Source organism: Lepidochelys kempii, chromosome 8 (genome assembly GCF_965140285.1).
Source record: "Lepidochelys kempii isolate rLepKem1 chromosome 8, rLepKem1.hap1, whole genome shotgun sequence".
NCBI classification, from domain to species: domain Eukaryota; kingdom Metazoa; phylum Chordata; order Testudines; family Cheloniidae; genus Lepidochelys; species Lepidochelys kempii.
In genome coordinates, this window is record NC_136387.1 from 91,688,605 (window position 1) to 91,711,944 (window position 23,340).

The 23,340-nt window shown below is 41.0% G+C and overlaps 1 protein-coding gene across 7 annotated transcripts in view; it reads right to left on the reverse strand.

Moving 5' to 3' along the window:
* The window catches only part of NFIA (nuclear factor I A), a 464,599-nt gene that overhangs the window by 95,119 nt on the left and 346,140 nt on the right, over nucleotides 1–23,340 (reverse strand). For all 7 annotated transcript variants that reach the window (XM_073357517.2, XM_073357513.2, XM_073357518.2 and 4 more), the window contains exons 4-6: nucleotides 16,564–16,638; nucleotides 3,602–3,719; nucleotides 577–704 (exon numbers count right to left, since the gene is read on the reverse strand). In XM_073357517.2, coding sequence (XP_073213618.1) covers nucleotides 577–704; nucleotides 3,602–3,719; nucleotides 16,564–16,638 — 321 coding nt within the window. The remainder of the gene's footprint in view (nucleotides 1–576; nucleotides 705–3,601; nucleotides 3,720–16,563; nucleotides 16,639–23,340) is intronic.

The following is a 23,340-nucleotide window of genomic DNA, read 5'->3' on the forward strand; positions in this document are numbered from 1 at the left end:
GGCTTCTTCCTTAAAGTTCTTAACTCCCATGATATGTATTTCAGCATAGAGTCTCCAATCAAACTTCACACCACTATGGGTGAATACAACAGCAACTCATACCAAGTCTCTCAAAAACCCACTGCAGAGTAAACAAATGTTATATAATTCTTCAAAAGTCTTTCCATCTTATAGAGGTATGTGTTTTTTTTTAAAAAAAAACAAACAATATAAACAATGGCATTTTACAACAGAATGAAATGTGGTCCACAGCTGGGACAGGTGCTGTGTTTTGCCAAGCTGTTATCAGTGATATTCCACGATTGGATATGGACAATTTGACAGAGAAGGAGAGCATATCTTTTTCTGCATTATTCAAATACTTCAGATGCTTGGCCCAAATACAAAAGTGACACACTACAAAAACATTTGCAGCTGCAGGAGCAATCAAACTATTGCAATATTTTCATTAGACTGACCATTTCAGCACAAATCATAGGGGTTTTATTTATAGCCTTTCTATACAGTGTTCTCTTAGGATAACAAAACTGAAAAACTGGAGAAAATTTCCTATGACTCCTGAAAGCCGTGGCTTACCTGGCTCCACTTCATGCCATCCACTTGACTGACTGCCACTTCCTGGAGAGCGCCCTTGGCTTGTATAAAATGGCTCTTCACCAGGACTGTCCATTTCATCCTCCACAGATTTGAGGCGTTTTGTAGAGCTGAAACAGCAAAACATACAATACTGTATATGCTGAAAGGATACAAAGGTATTTCTCTATTGGTATATTTCTCGGTAGCATGAGAGGAGACCAACAGGGTTAAGTTTAGTGACATTGAAACTGACAGAGTTAAGGCATTGACTTGGGAGAGGTTCCTGTTCTATTCACTCTTCCCCACAAAGCTGAATCAATGTACCTCAGTCCTGATCTACTTTTTTCAGACTTGAGGCTGCCTTACACTAGAATTGTCAAACTTTCTGAACTGTGCCAAGCTCCATGCTGATTTTGTGACACACAACAACCTCCAATAAAGACTAAGCTGAGATCACCAAACTCATTCCAAACTGGAACCAAAGATATTTTAAAATTTAGATTTTCACAGGTGGAAGGCTAGGACCTTATGGAAAGCATGCTGAAGTCAACAGAACGACTCCCATTGACTTCAGTGGGTTTTGTACCATTAATTTACTGTGTCACCAGCTATCAAATAGTTAATATTAAACAGATATGGTACTGACAGGCAGACCCTCATTTAAACTACCTTGTTTTCTCCTTATCTTACTGTGAATTCCATATACTCCCTTCGTATGCATTTTTTATATTTTCAATGCTTTCTTTTCCTAAAGAAAAATCCAATGGCAGCAAACCCAGCTTCATGGTAACCCTACAATAATAAGCACATGAGTGATGGCAAAAGATGGAAAAGATATTTCAGTTTTACATTGTCACAGGTTATTTTAAACAAGAATAAAAATTTTACCCTGTATCTAATTTGTGCAATGCCTGATGTAGAACATAGTCTTTGGCTGCCGCCACACGTTTTTTAAAAAAAAGAACAAAAAGCTTGCTGACTAATGCCAACACTGAAAGGCTCCCACACAACACTTACCATATACAATACCTCCCCCACAATCCAACCCAGGCGAAAGGCTGAGAGATGGGAGAATCCTGACACTGTGCTCTGAAGGTCAACTGACACAAAGTGTGGCAGAATGGTAGGGAAATGAATTCCAGTTCCAAGGGCCCACAATCTTGGCTAAGTTTGGAATAATGAGATGTACAGAATGCTCTAGAATATTATTGTGAATTTGTCCTAACACATTTTTCTAGAACTTATGTCTATTGCCAGCTCTTTATTCTGTGGGGTCAATTCCACCAGCAGTGTGTAAGGGATTCAAGAAAAGGCCTACCTGCCTAAATGTCCCATAGGTAAACAAGAATAGACTCCTTTGTGTATCAGGGATGTACTTCAATGGATATAAAACATTCCATTGGCATAATTCCCATTGAGCTAAATCTTCCAGCCTTCACTCAGGCTAGACTCACTTTAACTTCACCCTTAGTTCTGCCTGAGTAAGAGCTGCAGGGTTTGGGAGTTCTGTATGCAAAGCTGAAGGGAGACAATGTTTTATGGTATGTATGGAATGCAGGTTGTACCATAACTTATTTAAAAGAATCGGTATATGTCGTTGGGGAAATTCTATGTGTACAATACAATTACTGCCTGATAGAGCCACTGAGTCTGTGTATTTAAGGAATACTTTTTTTCTAACTGGGAACAACCTAATGAGAGAAAAACAAACATATTACCGAGTTATTAACTACTGGTGATGTTTATAATTAGCTCCTTATCAGTGCTAGCTATTTGCAGAAGAATAGAAGAGTGACAACTGAGCTTTTAAGTAACACTAATAACCTGCCTTTTTCACTCCTGGAGTCACAACAAAACTCTTCCTGGGAGTGATTCTAATGATGAGCACTGCACATACAGTATGCCAAACACATGTGCAAAAACTAACAGCACAAACTTTTAAATTGATTACTGCCACATGTAATGAGAACCGTATTTGCTAAGCTTCAGAATGCTGACTGAGCTCATGTGTACAGAATGTTCTTTCAATCACTGCGAACTATAAGCTAAAAGAAAAGGAGTACTTGTGGCTTAGAGACTAACAAATAAGCTAAAAGTTATTGCTAGGAGACTCTACATACTTTTGTAGAAAAAAATCCAGCTACATTCAAAAGATATGTTTTTTTTTAACGGTGTGCTTGCTTTTTGCAAAGCTGGTGGCGCTGCAGACTGAGATCAGAACCTAAAAGAACTCCAGGCAGAAGTTAGAATTTCTTGTCATGTCTTCGAAATAACTGATCATTTTGGCTGGCGGACAAACAAAAATCAGTCTGGTTCCTTAACAGTGTTCAAGATGGCAATGGTGACTAGGCTTATTTATAAATTCAATCTCATGTATGGTTAAAGTAAAAAGAGTAAAAAATATCCTTGTCTGCTAGTTTGCACCTAAGATATGCAATTGGACTTGACAGTAGCCTGCATCAAAGATTCAGTTGCTTCATTAAAACACAAAATTCTTAAAGCCACACCAAAATGTGAATGAATTAAAGCCAGGTCTTCAACACTATGTTAGTTTCACAGCTAACACTTTTATGTATACACAATACATGTAAGTTTTATCTAAAGTCTGGTGTCCAGTCTCTTTTCCTTCTATGCAATGCCGACAAGAAATATCTCCATGAAAAATACTCAGTGACATTATCATAGGAGGACATTATGTTTCATTATGGTCCTGATTCTCCTCTCACTTATACCAATGCAACTCTACTGATTTCAATGGAATTACCTGTGATTCTAAACAAGGTAAGTGAGAAATGAATCAGGGCCTGTGTGTCTCTCTGCAGCTTTTTTCAAAGCTGGACTTTAAGTATAGAGCTTTAATATAGATTGAGATAAACACTCAGATTTGTGATTCTGAAAAGACTCACCATCCTGTCCCCACCAGAACACATCAAACAATGTAAGTACAAAACAATAATTTCCATATGAGCATTAATCGTAATCTGGGTTTCACAAGTAACCCAATAGCATACACATATCAAATTACCTGGTAGAGGATGTGCTAGGTAAAGACCTCCTCATTGCTCCTGGGCTCATGCTATAGTATGAAGAACTTTCCAAATCTGAGAGGGAGAAATTTGGGCCTGTTCCTGCAGCTATTGGTGCTAGGGAAACAAAAAAAATTAAAGTCAGTAAGTCATGTGAATAAGGACTCAATTATATATCAACACCCAAAGTGAACTGACACTGTAATCAGGAACATTTTACCACTATATGATGCCCTCGGGGGCAGGAAGTGTCTTTTTTGGTATGTTTGTACAACGCCTCGCACAATGCAGTCCTGGTCCCCACCTAGGACTCCTAAGTATTCCAGTAATAAAAATAAATAATAATAATCATATAATATAATAAAGACATTCCTATTTTCTTTTCAGGTCAGTCTTTTCTGTACTGGCAATTCTCATTGTTTGCAGCAAGAATCTTGGATTCCTTTAAGAAACTGCTGCCATATTGTAATCTTCTTAATAACATCTCTTGGAACTTACTTCCTTATTAGGCACAGTGCTGAGTAGTGGACGTGTTGCGCCATCCCTACAGTATGCCTGGCCCAGTCTACGAGCTTCTGTAGACGGGGAAGGGGCACTGGTGCCACCTCTTCCCAAGACCTTTGGGAATGCTGTGTGCACCCAGATGTACATAGAGGCTACAGTCTCTATACTCCTGGAGCATAGGAGCTATGACTGACCAAGACCCCTAAGGGAAGTATGCCAGGGGCTGATACCCCTTGTGTTCCTCTCTGGCTCTGTGCTGAGGCCAGAGACAATTTGCCTCATTATATTATTATCCAACAAACGTTTTCTATTGTTCTTTATTCCCACAAGCATGCATGGTTTTCTGTAAGGACCACCACTGCTATAACTCACCTGACTTTAATATGCTTGCCTAGAGTACTGTTTTTACACTAAGGTATTATGAGAGTTCCTTTTCCAAAAGTTTACAGGCATAGGGCTCTGAACTCCCATGTGTTGAGCAATATGGAACAAATGAGAATGTTTTAACTAATATAAAACTGATCCGGCAAGGTCTTCCTCAATGAAATCCACTGCATGTGATATGATACCATGCCCACTGTCACCATTCCAGTGCCCTGACCTTTACAGGACATTCTGTTTTATGGACCAAGATTGATTGTCTGTCCCATTCCACAATCTGATTAAAATTACCCTGTTGCCCAAGATAAATCTGTTTGGCACAGGATATATTATCTGAAAACTCTGATTCACAGGGATTTTCCTGGTGCCACACAATGATACTGAACCAGATTTACTCTTGTGTCAGTTGGAACAACTCTACTGAAATCAATAGACCTGTGCTTGCTCCTACCGGGGAGGAACTGAGCCCAATATTAAACACATGAAATATTTCACTCTTGTGGGCATCAGTGAGGAAATCAAGATTGGATGATTCAGGTACCTTGCACCAATAACCTGGCATACCAAGGGTGAAATACGGGACCAAATGAAGCCACTGGGAGTTCTGCCTTTGATTTCAATAGAGTCAGGATTTCACCCCAAGTTTTAGGGAAGAAGCACTGCTGGATTTGACAGATGAAGAATATAGCTTTGCAGCTGCCTCATTCTCCTCACAATTAAACTGGCAATCTAGGGCAAAGATCTTTTAAGAAAGTAGATCAACATTGAGACAGACTGGGAATGACATGGACAGCAAGTAACAGATTTTTAAAAGCGTAGGGTGGAAAGCACACAATGCTATTAAAACTTAAGAAAATCTGGAACGATCATTAAAAGGGATTAATTTGGGAAGTAATTTACGGCAAGAACACAAACTCCTTTGTTGTGTTCCTTTAACTAAAATATGTTTCCTGTGCACTGGCTGTATGAGAGGGCGGGCGTTTTTTTTAAAGAAAAATTAAATATAGTAAAACTCATTTTATTAAATTGTGCTTTCTGCTAGAGTTTCCTGACAGCAGCTAGAAGAGGCTGTAAAACCGACAAATTTGCATGGAAAAAAGAAACCAGTGTAAGTAATTTGTGTAAAAGGTAACATGGGCATGGACTGCTATAAGTCAGACACCCTGCAGATAGCAGACCGCTGCAGTATGAGCAGTTATGGGTTAGAAAAATGACCACACTGCAGTCAGTCTGACGTGAATGGAAATCAATCATACAGGTACTCTCTGCAGCATCTACTCCACAGTCTTCAGCAATTCCTTTGCCAAGCAGATTTGTGCTCTTTAAACCCCTTTGTTGATCAATTCCCCTGTACCCCAGACCTAACAAAGCCCAACTTAGTGGTTAATAATAATATTTTCCAAACAGGCACATAAAAAGGCAGGCACTAAATTAAAGCACCATTTCTTTTCAAGGGGCAATGAATTTCCCCGCTATTGTAAGTTTTACTGAGCAGTTTTATTTCAGATAGAGATGGAGGAAAATTTTGTGTTCAAAAACTGACTCTGCTCCCGTTCATCAGCCCCCAAAATCTAGCGCATTACTGGCCAAATTCTTGAATTTGCCTTACGTGAAACTAAAAAGTTCTTCCACTTCTCAACATGGTGCACGTAGCCTGAAAAGATGTGGAGTGGGATGGGGGTAAAGCTAGTAACATAAAAATTAGCCACAAGATAGAAAGGATTTAAATAGGTAACCTCTAGCTTCCTCCATATTTAACAGTAATAGGGTTTTCCTGCCAGGTCCTCGGACACCCTGCAGTACTGAGGGGAGCTGAGCTGAGAGGATTCAGGATGAAAGGTAAAAAGACAAGATCCATCCCTCTTAAACAATAAAATGGTCAAAGGACAGAACATTTATTAAAGCAGTTGAGTATTAAAAGCATTTAAAAGGTTCATGGCTGTGCCTTATTTAAAAGGCCTATGGCAGTTCTCACAATGACATTCATACTAGAGACAACCCAAGGTCACTAAACTTAGTAATGCTATAAGGGTAAACTTTCCATAAAGGGGAACTGTTCTGGAATCACACTCTGTGTAGTAGGAAGTTATCTTTCAATAAAGGGTATCTATGTTTTCTTTTCCCAGTTAGTTTGCTCTTCAAACAACATTTTACTGTAGACAAAGTGAGGAAAATTTCAGTGTACAGACCCCATCCAGAGGCTGGCGGAGAAGGGGTTAACTCTCTTTCTCTGGGTAGGGGGGATCCGTCTCTTCCTCTCTGGAATTTGGTTGAAGTGATTCATGCTTTATATCCCTGTTATAGACTTAGCTGAATCGAGTCACACCTCATAACACTTTACACTGGACTTTGGCAGAGGGAACTCTGTTGTGTTTTATTTGGACCTTCTATTTACTTTTCTGTTTTGCAACACAACATGTTGCAAAGGTGCATAAACTTAATCTAGCCTAGCCATGCAAACCCTTCCTTGCTCCAAATGGCCCCTCTCACTGCCTGAATACACCATCCCTCTTCTATTAGCCCTGAATACTGATGGAAAGACAGAATCCCACTTCTGTCTGTTTGTAGGATTCCCTATCAACACTCCAGCACCAGAGAGAAAACAGGATTAAAGAGCTCTAAATTGTGGCAAAACTCTGTCTAAATTGAGCTTCTTCATTTTAGCATATGATCATCCAACATGTGATCACTCTCCCCACCTGTACCTCAGCCCAACGTCCCAAAATAAGAACATGCTTTGGCACTGTCAGCATAAGTGTGGAGATCATTCTGTTCTATAATACAAAGCCAGCCCTTTATTACACCAAAGTATACATAAATTGAAAGTTAAGATTATACCAGCCACACTGAAAATATGCTGCTTTCCCCACCTAAGAGATGCTCCTCAGAAAAATGACACCAAAATAGCTCAAGAACACGTCCCAAGCAGGAGATATAGGTTGAAAATTTCAACTGAGCTTCCACACAATACACACCCCACCCACATGCCTGCATCAAGATGTCATTTGACACAGAGCTCTGACCCCAGTGAGGGAGGAGTAAAATGGTTTATTGGATAGAAATCTGGCCTTTCATTTAAAACTTCGTTTGATTGATGTGTGCGGAGCCTGTAAGTGAACTAACTGATGCAGCCTCAGCTGATTTCAGCTGACAGGGTGGTCTCCATCACAAAACTCCTACGCACACAGGATACATTTCAATCACTCTGAAGGATCAGAATGAGGGTTAGAATGAGTTTGCCTGAAAGACTGGAACAACCCTCACTGTAGGCCGATCATTCCATGTTAAACTGGGGAGGCAAGCGGGGAGCTGCTTCTCTTTGACCACTTGCATGGTAGCTCTGCTCTGGATAAAGCGCAGCTCTGAGGAAAACTCCCACTGCTGCCAATCTATTCCCTTTGCTGCCAGTTTATTAGTTCAAATAGTCACCCGAAATGTCAAGAAAAATAACAGAAAAATTAGCAAAAAACCCTCTGACTTAATTCAATTTGAATATTTATTTTGGAAATTTACTGAATTAAAGTACAGGAAACCCACTAAATAAAACCAGCCAAGCTGGAAGTCGTCTTCCTTTTAAAATGGCACTGTCTTTTAGTTGTTAAGATATATTTAATTTCTCTTTTTTCATTTTTTATTTATTTATTTTTACAAAGATATTTGGGTAAAACTAGGATCAAGACATGTCTAACACTGCAGCAAAGTGACAATGTACATAAGGCTAAACGTATTATACCCCAGGAAGAAACATGACGTTTAACTAATACACTTCTTCATATACTGTGGCTTAACAACCAGAGGAAAACACACTATCTTTCTGACTCAGCGAGGAAAGGGTAGCTCGAATTTGTTGCATGGCCTTTGTCTCCTATGTACTGTACTGTTAGGTTCAAAGAGGTTTGCCGAATACCACTGATATGAAATGTGTGATGTTCATTTTAAAATTACTAGTACAGCTTGCTATTGACCATCTAATTATGCTGAGTTCCATTTATAAACATAGCTAACCACTAAGTTTATGGAGACTTTTTGTGCTGCTTTAATAGGATATTGATCGAGAGCAAGGTTTGAGTGGACTGCCATTGAATTGTGTAATGGCATACAAAAAGCAAGGTCACGGCAACTGTTCATTCTATGCCTGCAGTCTATTTTTTATTATATTCTTTTTTTCTCTCCCTCTTATACCCAATCCCAAATGCTAGGTTTGGGATAGCAATGCTTGGCTAAGGAATACAGAGTTATATTTTAAATGCTGTTTTTCATGCTGCTGACTTCTAACTATCTCAGCTACAGTATTGCTTAGTATAGCAGAAAACATACAGGCTATATCAAAGCTTTTGTAAGTGTGCTCTGCACTAGGGAGTTCTGTGGATCCTTCCCACTCTCCTACAGACTGCAAAAAAGCAGTGGACCCACGCTGCAGTTTCCGAGCTGCAGCAGCACCAACCCTTGTTTCTGCAAGGCAGCTGAGTGTAGGGCAATCTCCAGCAGATCCTGATGGTTATGGATCTGAAGGCCTTGCCATTCACAAAGAAGCTCTGTGTCATACAGAGAAAGTAGACCCCTCTGGTGGGCTCTGGACTACAGCTATTGATACCCACTCTACCTTTGGGGGAATTACACTGCGGGATGGCCCTCTACCTCCAGAGGAATTGATGGGTGCAACAGGACTTTACCTATAATTTGTTTACATTATACCTCTTATTCTGAGTGGATAAGGACTGCTTGATAAAAGTACACTGGAAAGCTATATTCCTTGGGTTATACCCGTCTCTTCCCTGCCCCGCCCCCTGCCCGCTCAGAGTAGTGGCAACTAATTTAATTTCTCCTTCACATTCCTCCCACAGTAACTACAGTGTCAGTTTTGTACCTTTCAACCGAGATGATTCTGCTTCAGTACTTCTAATCATCTGAGCTGGAATGTTACAGTTTTATTCAGCCTCTTGGGTGAGCGTGAGGAGACACATACACAAACACTACACACAAGAGATTATTTTCCTTTTATTGCCTTAAACAGCAATGATTATTTCATATAGTTACAGAATTATTGCACATTTCAAACACTAGGGTGCCACTTCATGCCAATCTCTTACATTCTGAGACCTCTTACATTCTGTTCCAGTTTCCTATTGCTAGAGCCCCCGAAATTCTATGCCACAGCAGCACCCATCTACGCGGCAAGAGTAAGGAGAATTCTGCAGCTGGTTTCACTTTAGCACTGCTACAGCAACCCCAAATCACAAAGAATGACTGCTTGAAAGTCTCAAACCCTAAGTATCCACTTTTAAACTGCATTAGTCCAGGATCCCTGCCTTTTCAAATTCCATGACCATAAAATCATTCACAGCCTGTGGAATTTACTTAATCCTTTCATGGGATCTAAGTGTCTAACACAGAAATGTGTGTGTATATGTGTGTATGTGTGTGTGTGTGTGGTTTAACTGGCATATTAAAAGGGTTAAAAATCATCCCACTAACTCCATGAAAACCTGAACTAGCATTTTACAACTTTAAGTGTGGCATTCTCAATCCAGTGAGCAGGCAGGGTGCTTCGTACATCAGCACCAGGAATTATATAATTTCACCCAACAATGCAGTGCAAAACATGCGTAAATTTGATCTGCTTTTAGGGACTGCTCATTAAGCCCCAAATCCTTCCTTCACAGCCCAGCCTGTATATTTCAGCTGTCTGTGGGGGATATCAACACAGGAAGGAATCCAGATCAGGAGCATATGCAGGTTACTCAAATCTAATGGCTGCATTAGCCTCCTCTCCATGCCCTTTCCCTGGCCCCAAGCTCCCAGCCTGTCAATGTCTCCCATTCGCACTTCCAGGGTCCTGCTGAACAGGGAAATCCCATGGAGCAGGACTTTTGTGCCAAATGGGGTGAACAAATTCTGCACTGCCTCCCATATCTTGCCACCCTTTCACAGCAGGCACAGTCTACTGCCTTGGGGACCTCTGCACACATGAGGAAGGGGACAGAATTTAGGTCCAAATCCTCGAAGGTATTTAGGAGCCTAGCTCCTACTGATTTCAATGGAAGGTAGACACCTACACACCTCTGAGGACCTCCTCATAAAGGATGATTTGAGGTGAGGGGTTTGTTTCGCTTGTGCAACAGCTGGCTGTTCCATCAATAAATCCTGTGCATTGCCTGGGATCTACAGGAGCTTAGGGCCCCCTGTGTCTCTCACCATCAACACAGGAGTCAACAGAGGTGCACTGGAGCCACGCTTGCCTGGCTTCCCTTCATCATGTCCCTAGGGCATTCTTAAAGGGGAGTTTCCCCAGCGCTGACCAAGGGATGGTCAAAATGTAGCCTCAGGCTTGAGGAAGAATAACTTGTATCTGTTCTGACATTCCTGCGTTTAACCCTCAGCCCAATCCTTCCCAATCATGGATGAACTTCTCTATGGAGGAGTCCCAGCAGAGTCTGGGGTATGTGGGTCAATGCTGATTTTCCCCAACCACAATAAAGGAATAATGGGGATCTGATCTGGCCTACTCACATTGGATTATGAGTGGAGAAAGACCTCGCACCTAGTTTTAGCATACACAGAGTCACAGAAATGTAGGGCTGGAAGGGACCTCGAGAGGTCGTCTAGTCCAGCCCCCTGCACTGAGGCTAGATCATCCCTGACAGGTGTTTGTCTAACCTGTTCTGAAAAACCTCCAATGATGGGGGATTCCATGTTCAGTTTCTTAAAATTGGCAACACCTTTGTAGTAGCCTTTTTCATGCCTCTAAGCTCCCAGCCTGCCAGTCTCTCCCAATCTCACCTCCTATACCCAAGCACCCCCGCTTACTTTCTCCTGGTTTGTTTTTCCTATTTACCCAGCCTCTGGAAGACTGAGCAGCAGGCTAGTGATTCAGTGGTAAAGCCCATTGCCGTGGAACAGAAGAAAGCTACAGGTGTGCCTGCCACCAAGAGGGTCTATAATTCTTGTTCAGTGGCTCAGATAAACCTAAATAAATATTATCATGACTGAGACCTATAGAAATGAGAGATTAGATTAGATCAGTGGTGCTCAAACTTTGTACTGGTGACCACTTTCACACAGCAAACCTCTGAGTGTGACTCCCCTTATAAATGAAAAACCACGTTTTTATATTTAACACGATTATAAATGCTGGAGGCAACATGGAGTTTGGGGGTGGAGGCTGTCAGCTCGCGACCCCCATGTAATAACCTCGTGACTCCCTGAGGGATCATGACCCCCAGTTTGAGAACCCCCGGATTAGAAAAAGGTACAATGTTAATTCCAAACATTTGTTTCCAGGAAGCTGACTTTTTGCTTAGCTTTTTCACCTCCCCACTCAGACTTGTATGGCTGATATAACAGCACTTTATTTGAGCCTCTCTGTCACACTGACATCTGACAACCTTGTTTAATAAATATGGCACATTATTATTACCCAACAATACCTAATGAGGAAATGCTGGAAACACTATGTGCCTCATGTTAATTTTAGATGACAGAAGCTAACAACAGACAACTACTTAAAACTCAGGGAAAGCATGTGTTTCTATTATCAAATTGAAAAAAAAATCATGAAAACAATAATGTCAAAAGGTGTAAAAGAAACAAGGCCATTTAGAGCTACAGTTGACGCAGAAGCCAAAATCTGCTTCTTCTTACGTAGGTGTAAATCTAGAATAACCCCATTGACTTCAGTGCAATTATGCTGATGTAACAAAAAGCAAAATTTGGTCTTTCCGTCTCAGCATGAGCATTCCTGTAGCATACATACTGCACAGCAAGAGGGTCAGTGACAGAGTAGCAGTCGGCCCTTGAAAATTCACACACATTTAAACACATTTAGAAAATTAATATTATTGAAATGTTTTTAAAACAAGCATTGTTTCGATTTAGAGCTGTATACAAAATGTGAGCAGTACTGCTGCTCTGCATCATTCATCCCCAAAACAGCATTCGTCACAACAGGGATTCGGCTGAGAATCACGCAACTTTCTTCCAAGAACATGCTCCTGGATCTCTCTGCAGCCTCAAGATCATATATGGAATATGACCTTAAGTGAAGCTGTCATAGAGCATGCTCAGGAAATCAAAGAAGGGCCTCACCACAGCGGACGAGCTTCCTCAAGCAGGGTGGCTTTTAAAGTTGCAGTGGCTTTTTAGAGAAATAAATATATAGACTGGATTGAGTGTATCTTGATAATTCAAGCTGCCAAGTTCTAATAAAAAAATCCTGGTGAATCTGGATTAGTGCTCTGCAGGGGTTGAGCTCTCCAGTGCCAAAGCAATCTGTGGACTAGTCTGGAGTAAAGCCACAAGTATATTTAAATAGCCCAGCAAGGTTTATTCTGAATAGCGCAATCTATCAGGCAACCTTACATGTCAGTTTAGGCACAACTCATAGCAGTTAATCATGGATCCTTTATGCTAAATCATTCCCTGAATGTTGGCATGCAAATTCACACTGACATCAATGGGATTTTGTGGGTAGAATCCACACTAGACATATCCTACTCTGTGGGCTTGTCAGATCTCATAAATGAAACAGGGTCAGGCCCGGTCAGTATGTGTATGAGGCACCTCCATAGAAAATCCAAGGTGCCACCAGAAGTAGTGTTGCTAAGCCCGCAGTTAGTATTCTTTCTTCTCAGTCAGTACTGAAGGGATATCCTAGTAAGTGCTGGGGCACTGTGTTTTCGCGGAGGTGCTATTGTGAAGACAGGATATAAAACTGAGGTCCTGGCTGCATAGTGTAAGGGGACTGTTGCCCCCTTACTAACATTCAGTGGGGGTGTTTTAGTTGCTAGCTCCCAGTACTAAAAAGGGGGAAGGGTCGATGGGGAATCAGGACCCTGAGACTGACAGCCCCCAGGAACAATGGGGAGAGGCCAATGCTCCAGGTCAGCCTGAATGACAGGGCAGGCAGGCTAATCAGGGAGTCAGGAGGCCAGGGAGGTCCTGTCCTCCGTCCTCCATGTGGGCTGGACTTGCCTGGGTCAGACAGAATGGGGCTGAGCTAAGGAGAAACCAGGGGCCCGAGCTGGGGAGCAGAGCTGGGCCATATCCAGAGAGAGCAGACCCTGTCCTGGGAGCAGAGCTGCAGCCCCAAAGCCAGAGGCACAGCCCAGAGAGAGCAGACTTGCCCTGGGAAGAAAGCTGTAGCAACCAGAGCCAGCGAAGCAGCCCAGGGAGCTGGAGGCAGAGCAGCAGCAGGAGTAGCAGTGCTGAGACAGAGTGGTGGAGCTGGGGCTGGAGCAGTCCAGAGCTGGGTGCGGTGAGCAGCTGGGAAGAGCGAGGGGGACCCTGGGCAGTGGGCCCAGCACAGGGAGATGCCTCAGCCAAGAGGCTCTGCAAGCCAGGCTTGGATCGTAACCCCGACAGGGTGGGGGTGACACTGGGAAGAAGTGTCCATCCCTGCAGCACAGCCAGGGCCTGAGAAGGAGGCCTGGGACTTACAAGGAACAGACTGACCTGCCCTGACATTCCAGAGACACCGTTTGTGATGTTCCCTGCCACAGAGCGGGGTGATGTGTTTCCTTTAACCTTTCCCATTTTTCCTTATTCTTTTTAAAATTAATTGTTGATTAAATAACTTGCATTTGCTTTAAATTGTATGTAATGGTCAGTGGGTCAGAGAAGTACCCAGTGCAGAGAGAGTACCCCAGAGCGGGGACACCCTAGCCCCTGTCCTAGATGACCACAGCAAGGTTGGGGGTAGATCCCCTCAGGAATCCTGGGCCCAGCCTTGTTGGGATTACGAGGACGCTGCCAGACAGGAGAGTGGAAGGGGAGTCCTCAAGGGCAGGGAGACCACTGGGTAAAGGAAATGGGAGCGAGGACTCAGATCCTTTCGCTAGCCCACTTCACCAGGGTAGTGCAGAAGCCAGGAAAGTTCCCCACAATAGTGGGACTATTCCCCCGCTTACAATAGGGTCCTTAAAGAGACTATGTCACTTTTTGCATGAGCAAGGAGTGCAAGCCCTTGTGTCCTGGATACATAACAATTGGATAATTTTATTTTACCTCCCAAAATTTCCTTGGTAACTCCAATGGATGCAATGCTATATTTTCTACTCTACCTTCCTGTATGTTTCCAAGCAATTTTTAAAGGGTGCTGTGTACATTCCAGCGACAGGGAGGGTGAACCTCATAAATACAATTCATAATATGTTTGTAAAATTTGTTAGACACTGGGATCTTTGGTAAAAAGATTTATTGTTGTTATTGTTGTTATGATAAAATGTAATGGAAGATTAATAAGCATGAAATATGCTGGCTCCTAAACTCAGTCCCAAACTCTCTGCTATGGAGATCGGAAGTCAGGAGTGGTGAACTTAGTTACTTTCTAGCAACTGCATCTTGCAAACACATGAACTGGGGTTGACAGAAACCAGAGACAGCTATGATGACTAGTGCTCCTCCAGTGAAGATAAGATTATGTTAAATGTGGGATGTTTTAGAGGGAGAAAGGGTGGATTCCCTTAGGACTTCAAGAGCCTTTCCCCTTTACACCAAATTAAAACATCATAAAATGGAGCTATTCACATACAGGAGGAGATAACTTAGCTATTCCCAACACTGTTTATGTTAAACATCAATTTAGTGCACTATAATAAAATAATGAAGCCAGGATTTTCAAAAATTGGTGCCAAACATTAGGCTCCCAAGTCCATATTTGGGCACCTAAATACAGCGGCCTGGTTTTCAAACATACTGTGCACCTAGAACTCCCTCTGGCTTCATATGTCCTTGAAACAGCTTTTCCACAGGTTATCTGAGAAGGAGAGCGAGGAGAATTGCTTGGCTAAGGTCAGGGTACTCTTTTCTTTCTCAGTCTCCCATGCATACCTCTCTGATGCCTACACATCTCCTCCCCAACCCCCACTTCTAGTTTTTCAATAGGAAGCCAATTCAGTGCTCTGACTAGAGTGCTCTGATGTGTGTGTGTGTGTGCGGGGGGGAGATAAAGTAGAAAAACAGGGTGACCTTTCCTACAGAAACCCCATGGTTTTGACTCAAAAACGTGGGTTCTCTCCTAAGGCTGTCCCTGCCAGGCAGGGCCCCGGAAAGGCCAAAAGTTGGACTTGCAGGGCATATAAACAAGCTTTTAAACTTCCATGCTGAGAACCTGCATGCCGTGTTTTATCTCTGAGCATATTAAAGCAGATAAGCTGCAAGGTTTATATTGTAAACACAGTCCAATTGTTAACTACTGCAGTGCTAACTGGTGCTACTGTAATGCTGCAACATAGTTCGTCCTAGCTACAAAAATCCACAGCACCCTAGCACCGAGGGGCTGGTCTAGCTGTAATCGAAACAGAGGCACAGCTTCAAGAGAGGCTGTCCATGCTCTCTCCTTGGACTGTCTGGGTTATGTCATAGAAAAATACAATCAATGCACCTTTGATCAATGGAATGGGGTGGTGACAGGTACTCTTAATTCACTGTTGTTAGTGAGTATTGACAAGCTGGTAATGATCATGCTGCGGTGTGTCACTCATGCTGTGGGCATTAGCATTCTTTAAAGGTCAAAAAACAAATCCTTTAAAAAGGCAGAATTCCATACAATGAAGGTAGAATGCAGGCCTCACACAGTTAAAGCTGTATGCATTTGAGTAAGTGAGCCTCTTAGGGCTAACACCGGTATAGCTGTCCACATTATTAGCAAGTTCACCAACCTAAGGGTGTTAAAACAGCAGCCACTTCTGTACATACACATACATGTATATACGAAACTGGTGTATAGGTAATTCCTGGCTCTTGGGCAGAGACGATGTCATTTTAAAAGATTAAAATTCATCCCTTAAGCTTTGAACCTACAAACTGATCCACCTGGGCACCTACACAGAATCTTAATATCTTCAGTAGGGTGCCACACTGGTGTAAGGATCCATCGGTTTGCAGAATCAGGATCTTATCATTTATTTTTAAAATATTTCTATTATTTTAACTTTCCCACTTAATTTAAAATGTGGAACACAATTAGTCATGTGTGGAGTGGAGGTAGAAGAGGGGACAGTCAGTTTCTGGGGTGGGGGGAACAGGAGGAAATGATAGTTATAAGAAACACAGGAAACAACAACAAAAGGATACTTACTCTGTGAGACTCTGACCAGCTCAGTCACACTGAAAACACCTGATGTGACAAAACTGTCCTGGAAGCCCAAATGTCCTACAGAACAAATAGAATGAAAGAATTTTGATGAGCGTTAAGCATTTAATGACAGTATTCTCAAATACTTTAGTTTCATTTAGATTTAAACTGTGACACCTAATTTCCCACTTAGCACAAATTATTATTTATGGAGGTGGGTAACTAGTCATACAGCTATGTAGGCTATTTTATGGTTTGTATCTGGAGGTTAAGAAAGCTAACATGACACATCAGCAGGGAGTTTTCTAGATGTTAAAGCATCTCAACAGGAAATCTGAAACAAAAGATGGTTAATATATGGTTACCTTAAATGACCCCTAACGACTTAACAACTGAAATTAAAATACTGTACCTAGGAATCAGACAGGACAGCTAAATTCTATAATCGTTTTAAACATTATTCTCTAAAGAAACATCTGATCAGGATTATCTACCCATTCATTCAAACAAAACAAGATTTAAAGATGTACTCTTCATTTTCTGAGGTTACACTAGGGAAATCTTAAAATAGCAGCTTTTTTTTAAAAAAAAAACCAAACCTTTAAAATGAATGCCTTTCCCATAAAGAAGAAAAATTCTAGCATTTAAAACAAGCTTTGCAGAAGAAAAAATAAATCTCTGCATAAGAAAAGCATTAACTTTAAGCCTTGGAATTTCTTTGAGACAGGGTATATGTTTCCCTGCCTGTTTCATTTGTGTAAGGCATGACTCTACATTTTATATCAAAATGTTGTTACACTTCACATAATGGTATTTTCCTATTTCTCTGAAAACATGTCTATCACCAAATGTTAATTCAATTTCATGGGCATAATCAATTACAAAGCAAGCAGCTTTCAAACTCAAAACCAAGTGCAAGTAAGTGTACATAGCTGGATTTACAGTTCATACAGTACATATCAGGACTTCAATTAGAGGTCTGGTGCTAGCAGGCCAGGCTGACCTCTTGCTTTTGAAATCAGGGTCAAGGGAGAAATCTCCGGATAAAGGGATTATTAAAAGAACTGTAAAGTCGTATTTGTTCACAGGATAAGTGGCATACCTTTTAAGGTTGTCCTACTTAAAGTCACTGATTCCAATGCACGCACACACATATTATTGAATGTTTTATAGGGGCACCATCTGCCTTACATAGTTAACTGTCTCTCAGATACAGTATTATATAATTATATTTATACAGTACACTATACACAACTGGAATTATAATTTTGTGTCTATATGTCCCTCCAGGTGTGTGTTTGTATTACATATGTACACAAATATATTCACAAATCTGTCATGATCCAATAGTTTACAGCTAAATTACTCAAATGTACTTGATGTTAAAACGTAACCCAAATAAATCTCTCAATCTACGAGCATGAATTTTTTTGAATTTTTGAGGGAAAGAAACTTTGAATATTTTAAGGACAGGTTTCAGAGTAGCCGCTGTATTTGCAAAAAGAAAAGGAGTACTTGTGGCACCTTAGCTCAAATAAATTTGTTAGTCTCTAAGGTGCCACAAGTACTCCTTTTCTTTTTGAATATTTTAAGTGCATAAAATGCCAAAGTAGAAACTGAGTGGGGTTTTTTTTCATTTTCTCAACTAAAAAGTAGATTTCAGAAAATTTATGTGATTGTGCCTGGCTCAGTTTGCATTTTTCAATAATAAAGTTCATAATTGCATAATTTTTCTTTTTAAAAGTGGGTAATTAGTCTAATAGAATATGTTCATTGGCAATTTCCTGAGTATTTTTAATATGAGAGTCTACTTTTCATATACTGCAGCAGATTTGTTTACTGGATTAAAAGATCTATGAATTAAAAATAATTCTCTTAGGTCCTCACTTCAATGGGACCACTCAGACACCTAAAGTTAAGCACATGCTTAAGTGCTTTGCTGGATAAGGGCCAGAATGCTCAGTACATGGCACCATCAAGCCCTTGGTAGGTCTGATAACAATGGACTACACTGGTTCTGCCTGTTGTATCCACTGGCACCTTTGTTTGCCTGACAGGCTGTAACAAAGGAGATCCTATTGCAATAATGGTTAGGGTGTGATTTAAAAATACACAAAAGCAAGAACATTCACAATGAAGGTAAAACATTGGGCTCATTCTCAAAGTGTTAGTTCACTCGTGAGTGTGTGTGTGTGTGTGTTTAGAGGACTGTAGGTGCGATTGAACAATAGTGCAAAGCCTGACAAGATTTTCAGTCTTAATTGGTGAAAATAAATATTTATCGGTTGAGATTTTTTAATTGAATTATACATTCATACATGATTAGGAAATCGGGGCCCTTACTCACACCATTCAAATCCTGACTCATATGAGCTGTTCTCTTGCATAGGCCCTGATCCTGCAATCTGATCCATGCATGCATAGATACGTAGTGCCCCACTGAGTTTAGTGGACTCCGTGCAGGCCTAAAGTTCTGCCTACATGATTCCGATTGCAGAACTAGGGCTTAGATTTCTAAAATTGTGATGATAAGTGCAACAAAAAAGAGGAAAAAATGAAGGGAGCTCACCAAACAAATGACAAAGGAATGGCCAGGACATAGTATAATTAACAAGAAAAGCTGTAAAAATGTAATTTTTTTGTGCCTGCTAAAAAAGGGCAAAATGGAAAAATGTCTTTCAGAGACACTGTATCAATTTGGCTGTTCCACTTAATTGTGAATAAGAAAAAAAATTAGGTAAAGTTATTAAGTAATTCCAAAAGCAGATGTTAGCATTAAAAGATCCTTAATTGAAAAGAGGATTAAACATCCTAAAGTCTGCAAGATTTATTTCTAATGCAGCGCTTTTCTGAAATATATGCAAAATTATACTTTTGTTAAATACCCCTAAGATAGGAAGTTGAAATTGCTGTTCATGAACTGGTTATCTCTCCAGGTTTGTACCTCAATCATATTTGGGTAGTAAAGCTGGTGTTTAAAATGAGGAGTAGATAATCCTTATTCGATTTACCAAAAACTATTCATTCACTGAAGTTCTATGCATAAACTATGGCACTTGGACACCTAAGATAGGCCCTGATGCAGCAAAGCCCTAGAGCATACGCTTAACTGTAAGCATGTGCTTAAGAAAAGCACATGCTTAATTAAATGCTTCGCCAAATAGGGATGGGCTTACTCAAGTGCTTAAACTTAAACAGGTGCTTAAGTGCTTTCCTGAATCAAGGCTTTATGTCCAAAGCAACTCCCACTGAAATTAGTGGGAGTCTTTCCATTGATTTAAATCGGAGTTGGATCGGGGCACGAAAGAATAAACCCTAGGTTTCAGTACTTCACTGTAAGTCAGATTTATGGGGATGATAATTTTTTTCTGGAGGAAGTAAGAAAATAATAAAGTTAGCTGAATAAGGTATATAATAATACCAATCAGTAAATAGGTTTCAGAGTAGCAGCCGTGTTAGTCTGTATTCGCAAAAAGAAAAGGAGTACTTGTGGCACCTTAGAGACTAACAAATTTATTTGAGCGTAAGCTTTCGTGAGCTACAGCTCACTTCATCGGATGCACAAAAGCTTATGCTCAAATAAATTTGTTAGTCTCTAAGGTGTTAGTCCTTTTCTTTTTGCGAATCAGTAAATAGTATCTTAGTACCTAGTACACTCTTGGTATTATACAAATAATATGCATACATAACACCACCACCACAGTAAAAGCAATTCACTTTAGCTTGATGGTGACAGTGTAATTATGTAAAATGTAATCCTATAAATTACATTTTCTTCATTTTGGGTTCAAACATTACCCCAATAATGTAGGAGCGAAAACAAGTCTACGTTTAAGGAACCAAATTCTGATCTTCCATCATGTGATGGGGCGTCCACCCCACAGAGGGTTGAAAGGGATTAAGGTGGCCAGGCAGGCCAATTAACTCCACCAGGTGCACCTGGAGGAGGAGCCAGGGAGCACACCACTAATTAGAAGTAGGTTCAGCGGGGCTGGAACAGGCAGGGCCAGTATAAAGCCCTGGAGCTGTGAGCATCAAGGAGGCTGTATGAAGGCAGGGAAGCAGGCTGCAGTTACTCCCTGTGCGGAAGGAGTTGGGAGCCTGGCCAGCCCAGAGAGGGGAGAAGCCCAGGAAAACAGCAACAAGGGGTCAGACTGTGTAGAGACCATGGCTACTTGTTATAGGGTCCCTGGGCTAGAACCTGGTGTAGAGAGCGTGCTTGGGTTCCCCTACCAGCCAATGGGGAGTGGCAAGGGCATTGGAGATGCCAGCCATCCAGAGGGTCTGGAAGGACTTTGAATTCTCCAGAAGGGGAGGACCTTAGTGACCTGGCCAGAGGGCCAAGCCATGAAGAGGAAATGGCAGATCTGAGAGTGAGTGGGGCCACACGGCGAGACAGGATGAGGCAAGACATCACCAGAGGGCGAGCATAAGCCTGGCGGAGCTAATTCCCAGGACGGCCAGCAGGAGGTGCTGCTAGCGATGAGTGAACCCCCTGACATACCAGTTATGTGCAAGTCCATTTCCACTGACCTTAACATAGTTTTCCAGTTTTACACTGGTGAATGTGAGATCAGAATTAAGCCTCAAGGTCTCATTCCATTTGCTCTGTGTTATTAAGTGAATTCATATAAAGATTGAGTCAATGGAGGCTTTGTGTGTACAAAAGCCAACTACATTGCCTTCCAATATTTAGTGTACATGGAGAGTCACCTTTGTATTCCTAATTAATGCCCAGGAAGGGAGTCTCAGATGTAGGAAGATTACAGATCAAGCACTTGCATTGTAGTTTGAGAAAATCACAACTGAAGCATTTACTTTTATCTGGAAATATAGTAAGCTCATCAGGTCACTGTTCCTTAACCACATACCAAAAAATGTTTTCATTGTACTAATGTTCAAAGTGTTACTGCTGTTTAAAAAGTTTCCCTTATATTATTAATTATTATTCTTATTATTTATTAAATGATTATATAGTGCCATAAGTGTATGTGGTGCTTTGCAAACAAAGCATGTTCTCTGTAATTTGAACAATAATATACCGTGAAAGAGTTAATCCGCTGAAGATGAAAAAGTCCAAATTCAGTTCTTTCACTTGCACTGGACAGTTTGACGACGTATTATAGTATTAATTTGAAGAAACAGCTTTCTGGGAAACTTTGATTCACTATCAGTATTTTGAAATTACGAAACAAGTTCCTATACTAGGACTGAAACAATTTATAAAGCCCTATTCATGTCAAGCATCTTACTGTACATAACCATCTTAAAACCTTAAAATAGTAATAATCAATTAGGGCTTCAAGCCTATTATCTTAACCAAATGCCTGACTAAAAAGGAAATCCCTCTCCACTCAAAGTGCAATTTGATTCCTCTTGGTTCTATCCTCCACCTAGATAACCCTCTGTTTCACAAAGTGTTGAGTAACTAATTAATATTGCTTAGAATATACACATCTGTACACCAGTGCAAGGAGCCCCGGTTACAAAATGGAGGAACTGGAACTACGGGTGCAGGAAGTGAAACCAGGTATCAGAGGGACAACGGAAACAGGGTGGAACAGTCGTCATGCCTGGAGTACAGGCACTGAAGAGTTTGTGCTGTTCAGGAAAGACAGAAATAAAGGTAAAGGTGGTACAGGAGCATGTATATTAAGGATGAGGTAGGAGACTGTAAAGAAATTAGAAGTGATGGAATGGATAAAACAGAATCTGTATGGGTCAAAATCACTTTGGGGGAAGAAAGCTAGCACTGGTTCCACTGGGATTGTCCCTGGGTTATGCTACAGACCCCCCAGGATCTGATATGGATATGGATATATATCTCTTTAATATTCTAGTGAACTGAATACTACTGGGAATGTTGTGATTATGAGAGACTTTAATTTCCCATATACAGATTGGAGGACAAGTGCTATTTATAATAGTTGGGCCCAGATATTCCTGGATGTGATAGCTGACAGATTTCTTCACTAAATAATCACCGAACCAACATGAAATGACGCAATTTTAGATTTACTATTGGTGAGTAATGAGGACCTCATAGAAGAAGTAGTTGTAGAGGACAACCTTGATTCAAGTTTCAGAGTAACAGCCGTGTTAGTCTGTATTCGCAAAAAGAAAAGGAGTACTTGTGGCACCTTAGAGACTAACCAATTTATTTGAGCATGAGCTTTCATGAGCTACAGCTCACTGCAGAGACTAACCAATTTATTTGAGCATGAGCTTTCGTGAGCTACAGCTCACTTCATCGGATGCAGTGAGCTGTAGCTCATGAAAGCTCATGCTCAAATAAATTGGTTAGTCTCTAAGGTGCCACAAGTACTCCTTTTCTTCTTGATTCAAGTGATCATGAGCGAATTCAGTATAAACTAAATGGAAGGATAAACAAAAATAGATCTGCAACTAGGATCCTTGATTTAAAAAGGGCACATTTTAAAAAATTAAGGGAATTAGTTAGGGAAGTGGACTGGACTGAAGAACTCAAGGATCTGAATGTGGAGGAGGCTTGGAATTACTTTAAATCAAAGTTGCAGAAAGCATCTGAAGCCTGCATCCCAAGGAAGGGGAAAAATTCGCAGGGAAGGATTGCAGACCAAACTGGATGTCCAAGCATCTAGGTTATTAAGAGAAAGCAGAAAGCCTACAAGATATGGAAGTTGTGATGGATTGGCTATGCCTTGGAGGTCAGAAGGGTAGGGAAAAAATGAGAACTGACAAAAGCCAAGCAGAATTAAGCCTCACAAAGGAAATTAAAACCAGTAGCAAAAGATTCTATAG